This window comes from Lolium rigidum, chromosome 2 (assembly GCF_022539505.1).
Source record: "Lolium rigidum isolate FL_2022 chromosome 2, APGP_CSIRO_Lrig_0.1, whole genome shotgun sequence".
NCBI classification, from domain to species: domain Eukaryota; kingdom Viridiplantae; phylum Streptophyta; class Magnoliopsida; order Poales; family Poaceae; genus Lolium; species Lolium rigidum.
The window spans coordinates 48,300,101-48,316,892 of NC_061509.1; the positions used below are offsets into that span (position 1 = coordinate 48,300,101).

The window sequence follows — 16,792 nt, forward strand, 5'->3', positions numbered from 1 at the left end:
GAGTGGAGTGCATGCACATGAGTCAATGAGGCATCTCCCGCGCTTCTTCGCCCGTGCAACCGTTGCATGAGGGCGTGCATTCTTTCACATTTTACACTCGAACGGGCCAGGCTCCACGGAAAATGCCGATTCAGCCATTCCTCCCTGACATGCCAGAGGGTGCTTTAAAACCCGTGATAGACACAACGCACGCTTTCGGGGGGGGGGGCAAGATCAAAACAACCCATTTTCTTCTCCCCGGGCCAGGGTTAGAGTGGCTGGGGGCTACCCCCGCTTGGGCTAGGTTAAACTAGGTTCTACATAGGATAACATATCAATGTGAAATCTCCCTCAATTTTTTAGTGCAAAAATAATTATAGATAGGGATTTCTATTTTCGTGCCCTCGGGTCCTTAGTTGTGCTCATTTTTCCCCAGCTCCTTAGTTTTTCCTCAGTTTTCCCCAAGTCCTTGTTTGAAACGCGCAGAAGCAGCTCAGACGGCAGGATTCCCGTTTAGTTTACCATTTCGTGCTGACGTGTGGGGCCGCGTCGTGTGGGCCCGTGTCGCGTGGGGCTGGTAGAAAGGGACCGCGTGGGATAGGACGAGATAGCGTTTGGTTGCACGTGAGCAGGAGCTGGGTTTTGTCTCTCTCGACCCAAATTGGCATTTTCCCTTTTAAGAGTACCTTTTCCGCCTCCTTCCCTCTGCCTTTTTTCACCTAATTAGTATCAAATATAGAGAAGCTTGCATTTCTGTCTTTCTTCAATTATTATTTGTGCCTTTTGGCCCTCGTTGTTTGCCCAATATGGCAGCAAATCTAGTAAGGAGCCCAATCTAGTACTCCATCTGGTCCATATGTATGTAGTTAAATCTAGAAGCAAATCTACAGGGAATGTACGATAAATTCACACGGTCATATAATAGAATAGGGATAGATAATAGGGATCCCTCCCTAGATAATAAGCTGCATACAGCAGCCAAACATAGTAACGAGTTCGAGGTTCTTCACAGCACCATCATACTAACAACATAACAACAAGGGATCCCTAGCTAACAACAAAGGGATCCCAACAACAAAATGGAGGAGGCAGCAACAGCACACGTCCAGGACTCCGCCTACCCCATCTGCCTCTGCCTCCACTTGTTGCTCCCCTTGGGAGCCTTGGGCTTGAGCGGAGGCATGCGCCCGACGGAGATCTCCATCCGCTGGATGCTGCGGAGGTGCATGCCAAGCGCCATGTGCTTGGCGCGGAAGGAGTGGGGGTTCACCGACGCGCCGACCTTGGGGTTGGTGTTGCCGATGTTCTCGGCATGCGTGAGGAGGCAGTTGAAGTCAGTGCCGCCGAGCCTCCTAGTGCATAAGGGGCACCTGTAGACACCCTTGGCGAAGTAGGAGACGTACTGGCCGACCTGCAGCCTCCGCAGCACCTGGCGAGTCTTGATGTCATGGTGCTCGTCGTCGCTGCCGACGTCGCTGCCAGACAGTTGATACATATCAAACGGGAACTAGTAGTGAATGAGTTGCAACAATGACGAACGTGCATGATAACAAAGTTAGGAAAAACAGAGGCAGCCTCAGTTAGAATGGACACGATTATATGTCTACAGGGATGTAGTCAGCGAACCAAAGCTCATGCACAACAGATTTGTACACAGAAATGGTTCGCTGAACCCTCCCTGTAAAAATCTGTGCCCACCGATTCATCATAGGCAAAGAAACAGATTCCAGATCTGAACTTGAACACATTCCAGATTATTTACAAAATTAAACGGTTGATATCTTTTGATTCGTGCATAAAATAACTGATTGAGATCCTATGATTACTTGCATAAATTAACTGATTGAGATCCCATTTTTACTTGCATAAATTAACCGAACGGGTGGTTAATGCGACCCGCTGATGTCTACGTGTGCTTCTATTCTTGTAGACAGTGTTGGGCCTCCAAGAGCAGAGGTTTGTAGAACATCAGCAAGTTTCCCTTAAGTGGATCACCCAAGGTTTATCGAACTCAGGGAGGAAGAGGTCAAAGATATCCCTCTCATGCAACCCTGCAACCACAAAGCAAGAAGTCTCTTGTGTCCCCAACACACCTAATAGGTGCACTAGTTCGGCGAAGAGATAGTGAAATACATGTGGTATGAATAAGTATGAGCAGTAGTAACGGCGGCAGAAAAGTGCTTTGCTGCCCAGGACTGGCGTGTGGTTGATGGTGGTAATATTGCGGATAGTACAGATGTAGTAGAACAGTAAACAAGCAGCGATAGCAGTATTTAGGAACAAGGCCTAGGGATCATACTTTCACTAGTGGACACTCTCAACTTTGATCACATAACAGAATAAATAGATAGATGCTAGACTCTACACTCTCTTGTTGGATGATGAACACCACTAACTGTGTAGGATTACACAAACCCTCAATGCCGGAGTTAACAAGCTCCACAATATTCGATATTCATATTTAAATAACCATAGAGTGCATGATAGATCAACACAACTACACCAAGTACTAACATAGCATGCACACTGTCACCATCACACTATGAAGGAGGCATAGATCACATCAATACTATCATAGCAATAATTAACTTCATAATCTACAAGAGATTACAATCATAACCTACGCCAAGTACTACACGATGCACACACTCGTCACCATTACGCCGTGCGGGAGGAATAGAGTACTTTAATAACATCACTAGAGTAGCACATAGATGAATAGTGATACAAAACTCATATGAATCTCAATCATGTAAGGCAGCTCATGAGATCATTGTATTGAAGTACATAGGAGAGAGATTAACCACATAGCTACCGGTACAGCCCTTAGCCTCGATGGAGAACTACTCCCTCCTCATGGGAGACAGCAGAGTTGATGAAGATGGCGGTGGAGATGGCAGCGGTGTCGATGGAGAAGCCTTCCTTATCGTGGCTCTTCCCGTATCGAAGATTTAGGTCAGGGACCTTTAAATAGGCGAAGAGGCGGCGTCAGAAGGTCAACGAGGCGACGACACAACAGGGGGGCGCGGGCCCCCCCTTGGCCGCGCCAGGGTAGTGTCTGGTGGGCCTGTGGCCCCCCTCTGGCTCCTCTCGGGTGTTCTGGAAGCTTCGTGGGATCCTAAGATGCTGGGCGTTGATTTCGTCCGATTCCAAGAATATTTCCTTACTATGATTTCTGAAACCAAAACAGCGAGAAAACAAGCAAGCGGCCCTTCGGCATCTCGTCAATAGGTTAGTTCCGGAAAACGCATAAATATGACTTAAAGTATGCATAAAACATGTAGATATCATCAATAATGTGGTATGGAACATAAGAAATTATCGATACGTCGGAGACGTATCAGCATCCCCAAGCTTAGTTTCTGCTCGTCCCGAGCAGGTAAACGATAACAAAGATAATTTACTGGAGTGACATGCCATCATAACCTTGATCATACTATTGTAAGCATATGTAATGAATGCAGCGATCAAAACAATGTAAATGACATGAGTAAACAAATGAATCATAAAGCAAAGACTTTTCATGAATAGTACTTCAAGACAGGCATCAATAAGTCTTGCATAAGAGTTAACTCATAAAGCAATAATTCAAAGTAAAGGCATTGAAGCAACACAAAGGAAGATGAAGTTTCAGCCGTTGCTTTCAACTTGTAACATGCATATCTCATGGATAATTGTCAATGCAAAGTAATATAACAAGTGCAATATGCAAGTATGTAGGAATCAATGCACAGTTCACACAAGTGTTTGCTCCTTGAGGTGGAGAGAGATAGGTGAACTGACTCAATATAAAAGTAAAAGAATGGCCCTTCGCAGAGGGAAGCATTGATCGCTATATTTGTGCTAGAGCTTTGGTTTTGAAAACAAGAAACAATTTTGTCAACGGTAGTAATAAAGCATATGTGTTATGTAAATTATATCTTACAAGTTGCAAGCCTCATGCATAGTATACTAATAGTGCCCGCACCTTGTCCTAATTAGCTCGGATTACCTGGATTATCATCGCAATACATATGTTTTAACCAAGTGTCACAAAGGGGTACCTCTATGCCGCTCTGTACAAAGGTCTAAGGAGAAAGCTCGCATTGGATTTCTCGCTATTGATTATTCTCAACTTAGACATCCATACCGGGACAACATAGACAACGAGATAATGGACTCCTCTTTAATGCTTAAGCATTCAACAACAATTAATTTTCTCATATGAGATTGAGGATATTTGTCCAAAACTGAAACTTCCACCATGGATCATGGCTTTAGTTAGCGGCCCAATGTTCTTCTCTAACATTATGCATGCTCTAACCATTCTAGCGGTAATCTCCCTTATTTCAGACAAGACGGACATGCATAGCAACTCACATGATATTCAACAAAGAGTAGTTGATGACGTCCCCAGGAACATGGTTATCGCTCAACAAGCAACTTAATAAGAGATAAAGTTCATAAGTACATATTCAATACCACAATAGTTTTTAGGCTATTTGTCCCATGAGCTATATATTGCAAAGGTAGAGGATAGAAATTTTAAAGGTAGCACTCAAGCAATTTACTTTGGAATGGCGGAGAAATACCATGTAGTAGGTAGGTATGGTGGACACAAATGGCATAGTGGTTGGCTCAAGGATTTTGGATGCATGAGAAGTATTGCCTCTCGATACAAGGTTTAGGCTAGCAAGGTTTATTTGAAACAAACACAAGGATGAAGCGCTGCAGCAAAACTCACATAAAAGACATATTGTAAACATTATAAGACTCTACACCGTCTTCCTTGTTGTTCAAACTTTTACTAGAAATTATCTAGACCTTAGAGAGACCAATTATGCAAACCAAATTTTAGCAAGCTCTATGTATTTCTTCATTAATGGGTGCAAAGTATATGATGCAAGAGCTTAAACATGAGCACAACAATTGCCAAGTATCAAATTATCCAAGACATTTTACCAATTACTACATGTATCATTTTCCGTTTCCAACCATATAACAATTAACGAAGCAGTTTCAACCTTCGCCATGAACATTAGAAGTAAAGCTAAGAACACATGTGTTCATATGAACCAGCGGAGCGTGTCTCTCACCCACACAAGAATTTATTCAAACAAAAACAAAAACAAAAACAAAAACAAACAGACGCTCCAAGTAAAGTACATAAGATGTGACCGAATAAAAATATAGTTTCAAGAGAAGGAACCTGATAATTTTGTCGATGAAGAAGGGGATGCCTTGGGCATCCCCAAGCTTAGATGCTTGAGTCTTCTTGAAATATGCAGGGGTGAACCACCGGGGCATCCCCAAGCTTAGAGCTTTCACTCTTCTTGATCATATTATATCATCCTCCTCTCTTGACCCTTGAAAACTTCCTCCACACCAAACTCGAAACAAACTCATTAGAGGGTTAGTGCATAATAAAAAATTCACATGTTCAGAGGTGAAACAATCATTCTTAACACTTCTAGACATTGCTCAAAGCTACTGGGAGTTAATGGAACAAAGAAATCCATCCCACATAGCAAAAGAGGCAATGCGAAATAAAAGGCAGAATCTGTCAAAACAGAACAGTCCGTAAAGACGAATTTCTAAGAGGCACCATACTTGCTCAAACTAAAATGCTCAAATTGAATGAAAGTTGCGTACATATCTGAGGATCACTCACGTAAATTGGCAGAATTTTCTGAGTTACATACAGAGAATTAGGCCCAGATTCGTGACAGCAAGAAATCTGTTTCTGCGCAGTAATCCAAATCTAGTATGAACCTTACTATCAAAGACTTTACTTGGCACAACAATGCAATAAAATAAGATAAGGAGAGGTTGCTATAGTAGTAACAACTTCCAAGACTCAAATATAAAACAAAGTTACTGTAGTAAAATAAACACATGGGTTATCTCCCAAGAAGTTCTTTCTTTATAGCCATTAAGATGGGCTCAGCAGTTTTAATGATGCACTCGCAAGAAATAGTATTTGAAGCAAAAGAGAGCATCAAGAAGCAAATTAAAAACAAATTTAATCCTAACATGCTTCCTATGAAAAGGAATCTTGTAAATAAACAAGTTCATAAAGCATAATGCAACAAGTATAGAAAGATAAAACAAGTGCAGCTTCAAGATTTTCAGCAAAAAGAGAGGTGTTTTAGTAACACGAAAATTTCTACAACCATATTGTCCTCTCTCATAATAACTTTCAGTAGCAACATGAGCAAACTCAACAATATAACTATCACATAAAGCATTCTTATCATGAGTCTCATGCATAAAATTATTACTCTCCACATAAGCATAATCAATTTTAGTAGTAATAGTGGGAGCGAATTCAACAAAGTAGCTATCATTTTTATTCTCATCATCAAATATAGGAGGCATATTGTAATCATAATCAAATTTATCCTCCATAACAGGCGGTAACAAAAGGCTACTATCATTATAATCATCATATATGGGAGGCATATCATAATCAACATAAACTTTCTCCTCAATACCCGAAGGGCTAAAGAGATCATTTTCATCAAAACCGATCTCCCCAAGCTTAGAATTTTCCATAGCATTAGCAACAATAGTGTTCAAAGCATTCATATTAATAGCACTCCTATTAGCATGCATATAAAGTTCCATGGGTTTTTTAATTCTCTCTTCAAACACATCATGTCCTAATTCAAGATAAAGTTCATAAAGATCTCTCATATTTTTGTTGTTTTCCATTATGCCTAACTAGTGTAAACAAGAAACAAAAAGATGCAATTGCAGGATCTAAAGGAAATAGCTTCGAGTACTTACAACGGCGGAAAATAGCTTAGTAGCCGACATCCGGAGTGTGAGTACCTTTTACCTTTCCTCCCCGGCAACGGCGCCAGAAAAGTGCTTGATGTCTACGGGTGCTTCTATTCTTGTAGACAGTGTTGGGCCTCCAAGAGCGAGAGGTTTGTAGAACAGAAGCAAGTTTCCCTTAAGTGGATCACCCAAGGTTTATCGAACTCGGGGAGGAAGAGGTCAAAGATATCCCTCTCATGCAACCCTGCAACCACAAAGCAAGAAGTCTCTTGTGTCCCCAACACACCTAATAGGTGCACTAGTTCGGCGAAGAGATAGTGAAATACAGGTGGTATGAATAAGTATGAGCAGTAGTAACGGCGCCAGAAAAGTGCTTTGCTGCCCAGGACTGGCGTGTGGTTGATGGTGGTAATATTGCGGACAGTACAGATGCAGTAGAACAGTAAACAAGCAGCGATAGCAGTATTTAGGAACAAGGCCTAGGGATCATACTTTCACTAGTGGACACTCTCAACTTTGATCACATAACAGAATAAATAGATAGATGCTAGACTCTACACTCTCTTTTTGGATGATGAACACCACTAACTGTGTAGGATTACACGAACCCTCAATGCCGGAGTTAACAAGCTCCACAATATTCGATATTCATATTTAAATAACCATAGAGTGCATGATAGATCAACACAACTACACCAAGTACTAACATAGCATGCACACTGTCACCATCACACTATGAAGGAGGCATAGATCACATCAATACTATCATAGCAATAATTAACTTCATAATCTACAAGAGATTACAATCATAACCTACGCCAAGTACTACACGATGCACACACTCGTCACCATTACACCGTGCGGGAGGAATAGAGTACTTTAATAACATCACTAGAGTAGCACATAGATGAATAGTGATACAAAACTCATATGAATCTCAATCATGTAAGGCAGCTCATGAGATCATTGTATTGAAGTACATAGGAGAGAGATTAACCACATAGCTACCGGTACAGCCCTTAGCCTCGATGGAGAACTACTCCCTCCTCATGGGAGACAACAGCGTTGATGAAGATGGCGGTGGAGATGGCAGCGGTGTCGATGGAGAAGCCTTCCGTATCATGGCTCTTCCCGTATCGAAGATTTAGGTCAGGGACCTTTAAATAGGCGAAGAGGCGGCGTCAGAAGGTCAACGAGGCGACGACACAACAGGGGGGCGCGGGCCCCCCCTTGGTCGTGCCAGGGTAGTGACTGGTGGGCCTGTGGCCCCCCTCTGGCTCCTCTCGGGTGTTCTGGAAGCTTCGTGGGATCCTAAGATGCTGGGCGTTGATTTCGTCCGATTCCGAGAATATTTCCTTACTAGGATTTCTGAAACCAAAAACAGCAGAAAACAGCAACTGGCCCTTCGGCATCTCGTCAATAGGTTAGTTCCGGAAAACGCATAAATATGACTTAAAGTATGCATAAAACATGTAGATATCATCAATAATGTGGCATGGAATATAAGAAATTATCGATACGTCGGAGACGTATCACCCGCGTCCTACGCGTCCACCGCTGCACATCTGCACGTTTTGGAGTTCTGCAATGCGACACGCGTCCACGATTGCACGTTTTCGACTTCTGCACCGCGACCCGCGTCTACGCGCCAACAATTGCACGTCTTCCATTTCTACACCGCAACACGCGTCCTCGAGTCTAACCCTGAAAATTTGGATATATTCAGTTATAACCTCGAGTATTATACTAGCATTTTTTGTGCGCTCAGTTTTCCCCTTGAGTGCTAATACTGGCTAGTGCAATATGCTCAGTTTTACCCTCAAGTAGCTGGTCAACAGACAGTCAATAAATGGGATTAACTAGTTAAATGAGTCATTTAATGTGCAAAAAATTCCGAAAAATAGTGGCACATACTCATGGAGTCTTTACCACAAATTGCCAGTTCTCAAAACATGATAAGTCATAGATAAATCAAGTTTTACCATAAATTGCCACTTCTCAAAGGCCTTCTCAAATCACCTAGTCAGAAGATAACGGTCAACCGTCGGGCAACCGGCCGTTACAGCACCTGTGATGGTTTCAGACAAGGTCTTGGGGAAAACTGAGGAAAAACTAAGGAGCTGGGGAAAACTGAGCACAACTAAGGAACCGAGGGCACGAAAATAGAAATCCCTTATAGATACTAGGAAATTTTCCCGTGCGTTGCACCGGGTTGATTTATATTGGACATTTATTTAAGTTTTATGGACTTAACAATTACTCCCTCTATTTACATTTAATTGACATCAAGGTTAGTTGCTCTGCATGCAATTTTGTACCGTGGTGGTGTTGATTAATTCAGACCAGAGGTAGTATCTTCAAAAAGCATATGGCATAGTGGAAGAGAAATTCATAGACATCCGTGACATGACACAAAGAATACATAATTGCCTTATAAGTTTATAGGGAGTATAATAATAATAAATACAGCTAGGCATCCATATACGAAGAATTTGACGGCATATCAACGCAGAATGTAAGATTTAGGGGAGTCACGGCTTGGAAAGGAATTCGCGTAGTAGCGGTGAGGGTTGTAAGAAAATTGAGGACATCGACATTATTGCATCGAGGTACTGAACAAAAGGATTGCCATTTTCCTCTGATAAGTTCAGAATACCAAATCGAGGCACTATCGACTTCTTTCACATCTCTGTAGTCGATTTGAGTGCTCAGAAAAATCCATTCACAGTTTCATAAATACTGACCGTCTATTATTTAGAGGTGACATTATTATGCTGCTAAGTTCAGCTGTTTGACTGAGAGGCCACCATACCCAGATTCACCAAGAAAGCTAGAAATACTAAGCTAGAAAGCACCAATCAACACTGTATCTCCCCGTAAAAGGAGGAGATGAGTGGGCTTCGGTCACTTTTTTTTCTTATGGTACCGAGCAAGGCGGAGATGGCCGAGATGGGTAACCTAGATTAGAACGGTGCAAATAGTTATTTTTGACTTGGTGGTGGCATATGGTGTAATTTCAACCAAAATCAGGGGCAATAACTGACGGACCAACAAGAAATATTTTTTATTATTATTTTATAATTATAGAGATATGTTTTCCCTTTTCCTCTATAAGAAAACCAAGGAAAATAAATAACTACCTAAATACAATTTTCATAGGAAAAGGAGTAATATATAATGTAGGTTTAAATATGATTCTATTTTTTATATTATGGTAGAAATTTCACTTGCCATGGTTGGCAAGGGTTTTAGGGGTTTGAAACTAAACCTTTGAGGAAATGCTTTATTCTCTTAGAAATATTTCTAGGGTTAGTTTTTGCTTCTTCTTTTATGGCAGGGTCAACATTCCCTAATTTGTTGTCACGGAGTGAAATTTTTGGGATAAATCTCCCCATGATAAAACATGGCAAAAGGTTAAATGAACCAGATTTCAAGCATGAATCCAATTCAGACTCCAAAACACAAAAATTCTAATTCCTTGTCATCTCCGTTTCATAGATACATGTTTTTGTTAGACCCCAATAATCTCGCGTGTGATAATTACATTGCGGCGAGATGCTAGCGTGTGGCCGGCAGCTGCAGCCTTGCCGGCTTCATCTACTGCTCAAGTCGAGGCAAGTCAGTGAGGATATTCTGTTATTATCTATGATCACTAGTCACTCCTTCCATCTAGTAGGAATTCTAGGTAAGAAAATATAAGTTTAGATTTGATTGAGTATGTTTCTGTTTATATGTTCGGTAGGTATTCTGAACGGATTTTTGAGTTTATGGGTGAAATTTAATCCGACCTAAAGTTAAGCATTGTAAACTGAATTTTAGGACAAGTTTAAGAGGTAAGTTGGATTTCTCTCCCATAATGATCATACACAAGTACTGTCCCCACATCATCACCATACTTTTGAGTACACACATGTTTCAAGCATATGTTGGATTTGTTACAGTTTAAAGGATTATTTGTTCCCGTGTGAACAAGGGCATGTAAGCATAATTAAATAAGCTGCAATAAAACGAGGTTGTTTATAACAATATACATACATTTATTGTTTAAATAGTTAATTGAAATGATTAGAGAATTAAAAATTTGAAGAAAATATGCTACAAAAAAAATTGTGAAGTCAGGCCGTGTTGTGAACTAATATAAAAAAATTATTGTATTTGACACCAACATACTGAAATGGGAGAAACAATCTCTTGAGAAAATATATACTTCTATATTATATTCATGTAAAGAATTTCGTGTAAAATAATAATAAATAAATACATATCCAGAGTTGCCCCAACTTTTATTCAAGATAAACACGCGAGAACAAATGAACTTAAGATGTATCTGCGACAAAGTCCTGTATCACGGTCCGTATAGCAATAGGAATTCTTACTGAGTGCGTACTTTGGTCGGACCATGTCAAACTACCAAATGTGTACCCACCTTGCACTCTTTGCTTCACCGTAAACGTTAGTTTAAACGTCGCGCTTCTACTACTACCTGCGGTGAAACTGATCACTGATGGCTCCACGGACACGGCTACTCCTGCTGGAGCTTCAACAACCGCTCGGTAAGTTGCTTCCACCGGCCCGACGTTCGTGATAGTGCGCCATGTAGTGACCTGGTTCTTGAGGTTCGGCACGGCGATTGAAGGGAGATTAAGATTTAGTTGGTAGGAGTCGCAACCATCTAATAATCCGACAGTGCAGTTAAAGAAATTATTGTACTCCTTCGCATCCACGTTGTATACTAAACCAGGGTCAGCAGCCCTGTCTGGGTTGATGTGGCCACCACCAAAATCAAATGGGTCGGCCAGTTTCCTCGGGACCGCATCTGCTTGTATCGGCATACCAAAACGATCGGTCACCGATGCTGCAAGGGATCCAAAGGAACGGCCTGTGTTAGTCATAAAATATGTTGATTTTATGTGTTAGAACTTCAGTGTGCTTTCGTTGTGTACCTGTGGTGACAATGGCGGACTTGATCATGGCAGGCGACCAGTCAGGGTGAACCGACTTGATCAAAGCGGTGACCGCCGACACATGCGGGCAAGCCATGGATGTCCCGGAATACAAAACATATGAGTCGCGTCTGGCTGCCAAGATGCTGACTCCGGGTGCTGTTATATCAGGCTGTCCAAACATAAAGATACATGTTTTAGAGGCTAGATGGGGATGTAATGAGTAAATTGTTTGCAGATATTATATTTTGAACAATTTTTATGTGTGACGTTGGTGTATACCTTGAGTATGCCGGGGAAGGCTAGGCTTGGCCCTCTCGAGGAGAAAGAGGCAACCCTCGGCGACAACACCCCGTCTCCAACAACGGTCATGGTAGGGGAGAACTTCACCACCGGACTCCTAGCATTCCATTAGACACACGTGAATACTTAGAGAAAGGAAAATAAAACACGCGCGTTCATCCTCTTTCAGACAGTTGAGCTCTCACCCTGCCTTGTCAAAATACGATATGAGTCTCTGCGCGATCTCAAAATCCACCAGCACGACGGGCATAATGCGTTCAATCCCAGCCAGGCTGTCCATGAGGTTGGTAGTGTACTGTGCAAAGATGAGGCCCTTCGCGCCGGCCATCAAGGTTTGATTGAGGGCATCCCCAAATGCTATCCTGGGCGGCCTGAATTTTGCTTGCGCTGGTGCACTGCATAGGACGATTTTTCCGGTGACGTTGCTCGACGCCACGAACTCCGCGCTGCAGCTGCACAGAAGGAATATATATTAGCTCGGGATGACTCAATGGTGATTTACTACGAAATAAATGTGTCAAGTGACTGTCTTAATTCATTTACCTCCTCGCATAAATTAGGTCCTTAAAGTCGCTGCTGATCAGAGACGCATTGTGCATAAGAGATTGCCCCTGCGTTTGAAAACAAGCTCACATTAAGAAGTCAATAAACGAGCTAAGAAAAGCTTCGGGAAGGATTTGTGTTTAAGCACAATTTATTTGTCGCTAGTCTCAACGACCCTAGCCAAGTCAAGTTAATTTGTTAAAACTATATTAAAATTATATATCTGTGCATGCTAGAGTGCAATTGATTGTACTTACCACCAACTTTTCGTTATTCCCGAGCGATATCACTGTTGGAAAAGCCCGATCAATTGTGCTAGCTGCCACCGTGGTGACCCAAGGAACGGTATTCGTCACCGTCTGCGGCACAGGGCCATCGTTCCCACCGGCGAACACGAGCGAGATCCCTCTCTGCACGGCGTGCAGCGTCCCGGAGTACTCAGGACCGAACCCTCCTAGCGAGAGTGATAGCACATCCACGCCGTCATGTATGGCATGATCGATAGCCGCAAGGACCGTAGCGTCAGGGCAACCATCGCCCTCCCAGCACGCCTTGTAGATAGCAAGCCGTGCACGTGGCGCCCCACCGCGTGCCACACCGGAGGCTAGGCCCCCTACGCTCACGCCTTGCACCTCCACACCAGCTATCGTCGAGGCGACGTGCGTGCCGTGGCCGTTGATGTCCCTAGGTGAGTTATAGTCGCTCTTGAGCGACTCAGCACTAATACCACGATGGTACGACCGCGCCCCAATGATCTTTCTGTTGCAACTCGTCGTGTTGAACTGCTCGCCGGTCTGGCATTTCCCTTTCCACCGTGCCGGCACAGGGCCATACCCTCTGTCATTAAAGCTTCGTGATTCAGGCCATATGCCTGTTGAACAGAATGACACATGCGTATGCATCGGGTCAATTGGTGCCCAATCTCTAGTTTTTCTCATGTTTTGGATTTAAAGTTGAGATGGAATGGCAAACCTGTATCCACGACACCGATGATAACATCTTCACCATACTTAGCTTTCTGGAGGAGGCCGGATTGTTGTGGTGGTTGATAGTCAAGGCCAAGAAAGTCCCAACTCCGAGTTGTGTGCAGTTTGTGGAAAGTGTTACGCTTCACAGTGATAACTTCAGGGAACTCTACATTCAGAATAATTGATTAGATTACATTTATCATGTATGTAGAATACAAAGATCCCATCTCAGGATCGACATCTACATACTTGCTAGTGCCTCAGCTTGAGACTCCGTGAGCATTGCCGCGAATCCAGAAAATCCGTGCTTGTAGCTGTAAACTATAGACTTCAAGGCTTCGTCCTTGCTGTCGCAGGTAAAACAAACATGTTTTTTTCGATAAAGGGAATATATTAATATCAAAAAGATATCAAATACACCCAGCCTCTGCAACAACGCACCACCCTAATGGCACTACGGATGCACACAGCCAAAAAAAGGAAAAGAAAACTAAGAAATAAAAGTCCCGCTATAGTATCTCGGGCCTAACAACAACAATACATCCACCGCCAAGACAACACCTGAAGTACAGACTCTCCAAAAACGACGCCTCCAAGAAGGCTGAAGATAGTCCCCACTCTCAAAACAATGCCTCCAACAAGGTCATTGCCAGGCACAACCAGTTAAGGCCAGACCTTGGGATTTCACCCTGAAAGGTAGGACTCTGAACTTCACATATGTTGTCGCCCCCACTATCATACCGCTGTTCTGAGGCCCGGAACACCAAGCAAGTCCCTCAACAGCGCGAAGACTTGAACCTCCCTTAGCTAGTCCTCCCCTCCGGCCTTCATGTACTTCTCTTCTTCCGACTTTCATCATGGATCCATAGTCACTTGATGTCAACACAGAAAAAGAGCTTCGCGCCGCTCCCTCCAGACCAAACGGTCGGAATAAAAGCATGGGTGCGCACGACCGAATACCACCGATCCAGCAAACTCCAGGCACAAAGCACTGTTACATTCGCCGGCGGAGCCTTCCGGAACTCAACACTCCGGCTAGATCACGAGTCCAGGCCTCCGGTAGGTCTTCCTCTTCACGCAAGAGAGACCCTAGGACCACGCCCGCCACCTGCCACCAGGTCGACGGCGCCACCGCCATCCAGGGCCGCCGCCCTTGGTGCCGTGGTCCCAAACCATGAGGAGGAGCAGTGCGAGATCCGTCTCCATCACCGCTGGCCCGGCGATGCCGAGGCTAGGACGGAAGGAGAGGATCGCGCCGCCAGGTTCCGGGTTTACGCCGCCCCCATCACCGCCCGCCCGAAGGTCGCGACGAGGAAGAGGAGAGCTGCGCCCCCAGATCAAGGCCATGCCGCCGCCACCATCACCGGCCTCCCGGCGAGGGGCCGCGCCGCCACCACCCTCCACGGTCCGGGGCCATCCCCCCCGTGCGGAGGCTAGCCTCCTTCCGCCGCACGGAGGGATCATGCGAGGTAAAACAAACATGTTAGCTGTAAACTATGCACTTCACTTCTACTTCGTTGTAATTATATGTATCGGGGATTATGACAGGCTAGTACGTGTACCTCCCAAGAACAGATGTTAGTGCGTCGTGGTGCGACGCGGTGACCACGGATGGATCATCATGTTTCTTATCCCCCATATACACTATGTAGAGCTGAGATTTCGATGCAGAAAGTCGTTAAGAAAGAATAAGCCGGGTAATTGCGGAAACTATGCAAAAGATAAACCTTCTGAACAAAGAGAAAGTATCTTACTTTGCTCGAGGCATTAGCTGAAAGAGGCAACAGTGCCACAAGTAGCAGAGCACAACAGAGTCCTGTTCTCAAATCCATGTTCGATTTGGAGAAGAATGTTATGTTCTTATGTTCTTTGGTTTGTCTGTATGGTATGTATATATAGCAAGCAGCCAGGAATGACCAAGGGGTGCAAAAGAGCAGCTCAAAGGAACTTGTTCACGTATTGTTAGGTGACACACGTGAACGAGACTATGAGAGACTGGATCAATGTCATTAGAGGATGCACCATGCCTTTTCAAGAAAGAAGCTGCCTTATGTTGCTTTGATCTGGTCCGCTACGATTAAACAACCAAGTAGCACACCGGACACTGATGTAATGACCTGAGAGATCGACTTCTAGAGAAAGCTCCGGCTGGGCATCAGGCATAAAACGCACGCGGCTTGGATGGCGGTCTAGATAGACTATCTAAATACGCGTCAGTAGGTAATGCGTAACAAAGTTGACAAACACGGCATGTATTTCAAATACTTGGTAAATTTTGTATTGGACTTTGGACTCACTGAAACATTCCACGGCTAAAGATTGGTTTGGCTTCTCTTTTTTTTTCTTTCTTTTTCTTTGAAAAACGTCAGGCACTTTATATTAATTCATCGCATCATCGCAAAGTGTTTCAGCAACCTCAGCAGTATCACCGTCATACATAGATACAGATGGTAGAAAGTTCAGTAGCTCTCACGAGGTAATGTGCCGCATCCACGAGTAAAACCATGGAGCGACAAGTTTTCTACGCACTTTTTTTCTTACCAGGGTATCGAAGGAGACCGGAAAGTTTTTCATGTGGTGGCTTGCTTGCGTAATATATTATGGTTCATCTTCAGAAAAAAAAATTTAGGGAGGGGAAAGCATGCTGCCAAATACTTGACATCAGCGATCAGTTTTACTATAATGTAGTGGAACACCCAGATATTTAAGAGGGAACTCCCTGATTTTGCAGCCCAAAATTTACGTAGAAAGTATCTGCTTCTTCTTCGTGCAAGTTAAGAGGGATCAAATCACTTTTATGAAAGTTCATTTCTGAGATCTGTTCAAACAAATAGCAATCATTTTAAGTTCATGGCTGCCTCACAATCTTTTTCGGAAATATGAGAGTATTATCAGTGTATTGCAAGATGATACCCCAGGCCTAAAATTCGACAAAAACCTAGAAATAAGGTTTTTCTCAGCAGCTATAGAGAGCATTTGGAAAAGAAATTCAGACACCAAATTATAGAAAAGGGGAGACAGGGGATCCTAAACCCTTTCTCTGTATCGAAAAATTACATTCACATTTGTTAAACCTAACCCAAACAGAGGCTTTATGTATTAAACCTATGAACTATGGCTCATCATTTTTATATTTTTATGAGGAGATGAGGGGCGACGTAGCAGGTGACACATGCGACGTCCCTGACGATGCCGTTCCTACCTCCTAGGGTGGCAAGTTCTGGTGCCTTTCCGCTGGAGATAGCGATGATGAAGGAGAAGTCAGCGCCTCGCCTCCATCCCACCCATCATCGG

The 16,792-nt window shown here is 43.5% G+C and overlaps 1 protein-coding gene across 1 annotated transcript; it reads right to left on the minus strand.

Moving 5' to 3' along the window:
• Positions 1 to 10,932: 10,932 nt before the first annotated feature.
• Positions 10,933 to 15,340, minus strand: LOC124686382 (subtilisin-like protease SBT3.8). Its single transcript, XM_047220340.1, has 10 exons — positions 15,253 to 15,340; positions 15,061 to 15,152; positions 13,748 to 13,845; positions 13,503 to 13,664; positions 12,788 to 13,401; positions 12,531 to 12,598; positions 12,173 to 12,439; positions 11,967 to 12,084; positions 11,685 to 11,856; positions 10,933 to 11,596 (listed from the first exon to the last, which is right to left on the minus strand). Exons 1-10 carry the CDS (start codon positions 15,328 to 15,330, stop codon positions 11,058 to 11,060), a joined length of 2,208 nt encoding a protein of 735 aa, XP_047076296.1. The 5' UTR covers positions 15,331 to 15,340; the 3' UTR covers positions 10,933 to 11,057.
• Positions 15,341 to 16,792: the final 1,452 nt, after the last annotated feature.

Excerpts from the sequence above, each read along its gene's own strand:
- LOC124686382 (XM_047220340.1), bottom strand. The coding sequence starts at position 15,330 with ATGGATTTGAGAACAGGACTCTGTTGTGCTCTGCTACTTGTGGCACTG. Across the intron at positions 12,599-12,787 it reads GGAATAACGAAAAGTTGGTG|GGGCAATCTCTTATGCACAA; the intron begins GTAAGTACAATC and ends TTTCAAACGCAG. Across the intron at positions 11,597-11,684 it reads GTCCGCCATTGTCACCACAG|CATCGGTGACCGATCGTTTT; the intron begins GTACACAACGAA and ends GATCCCTTGCAG.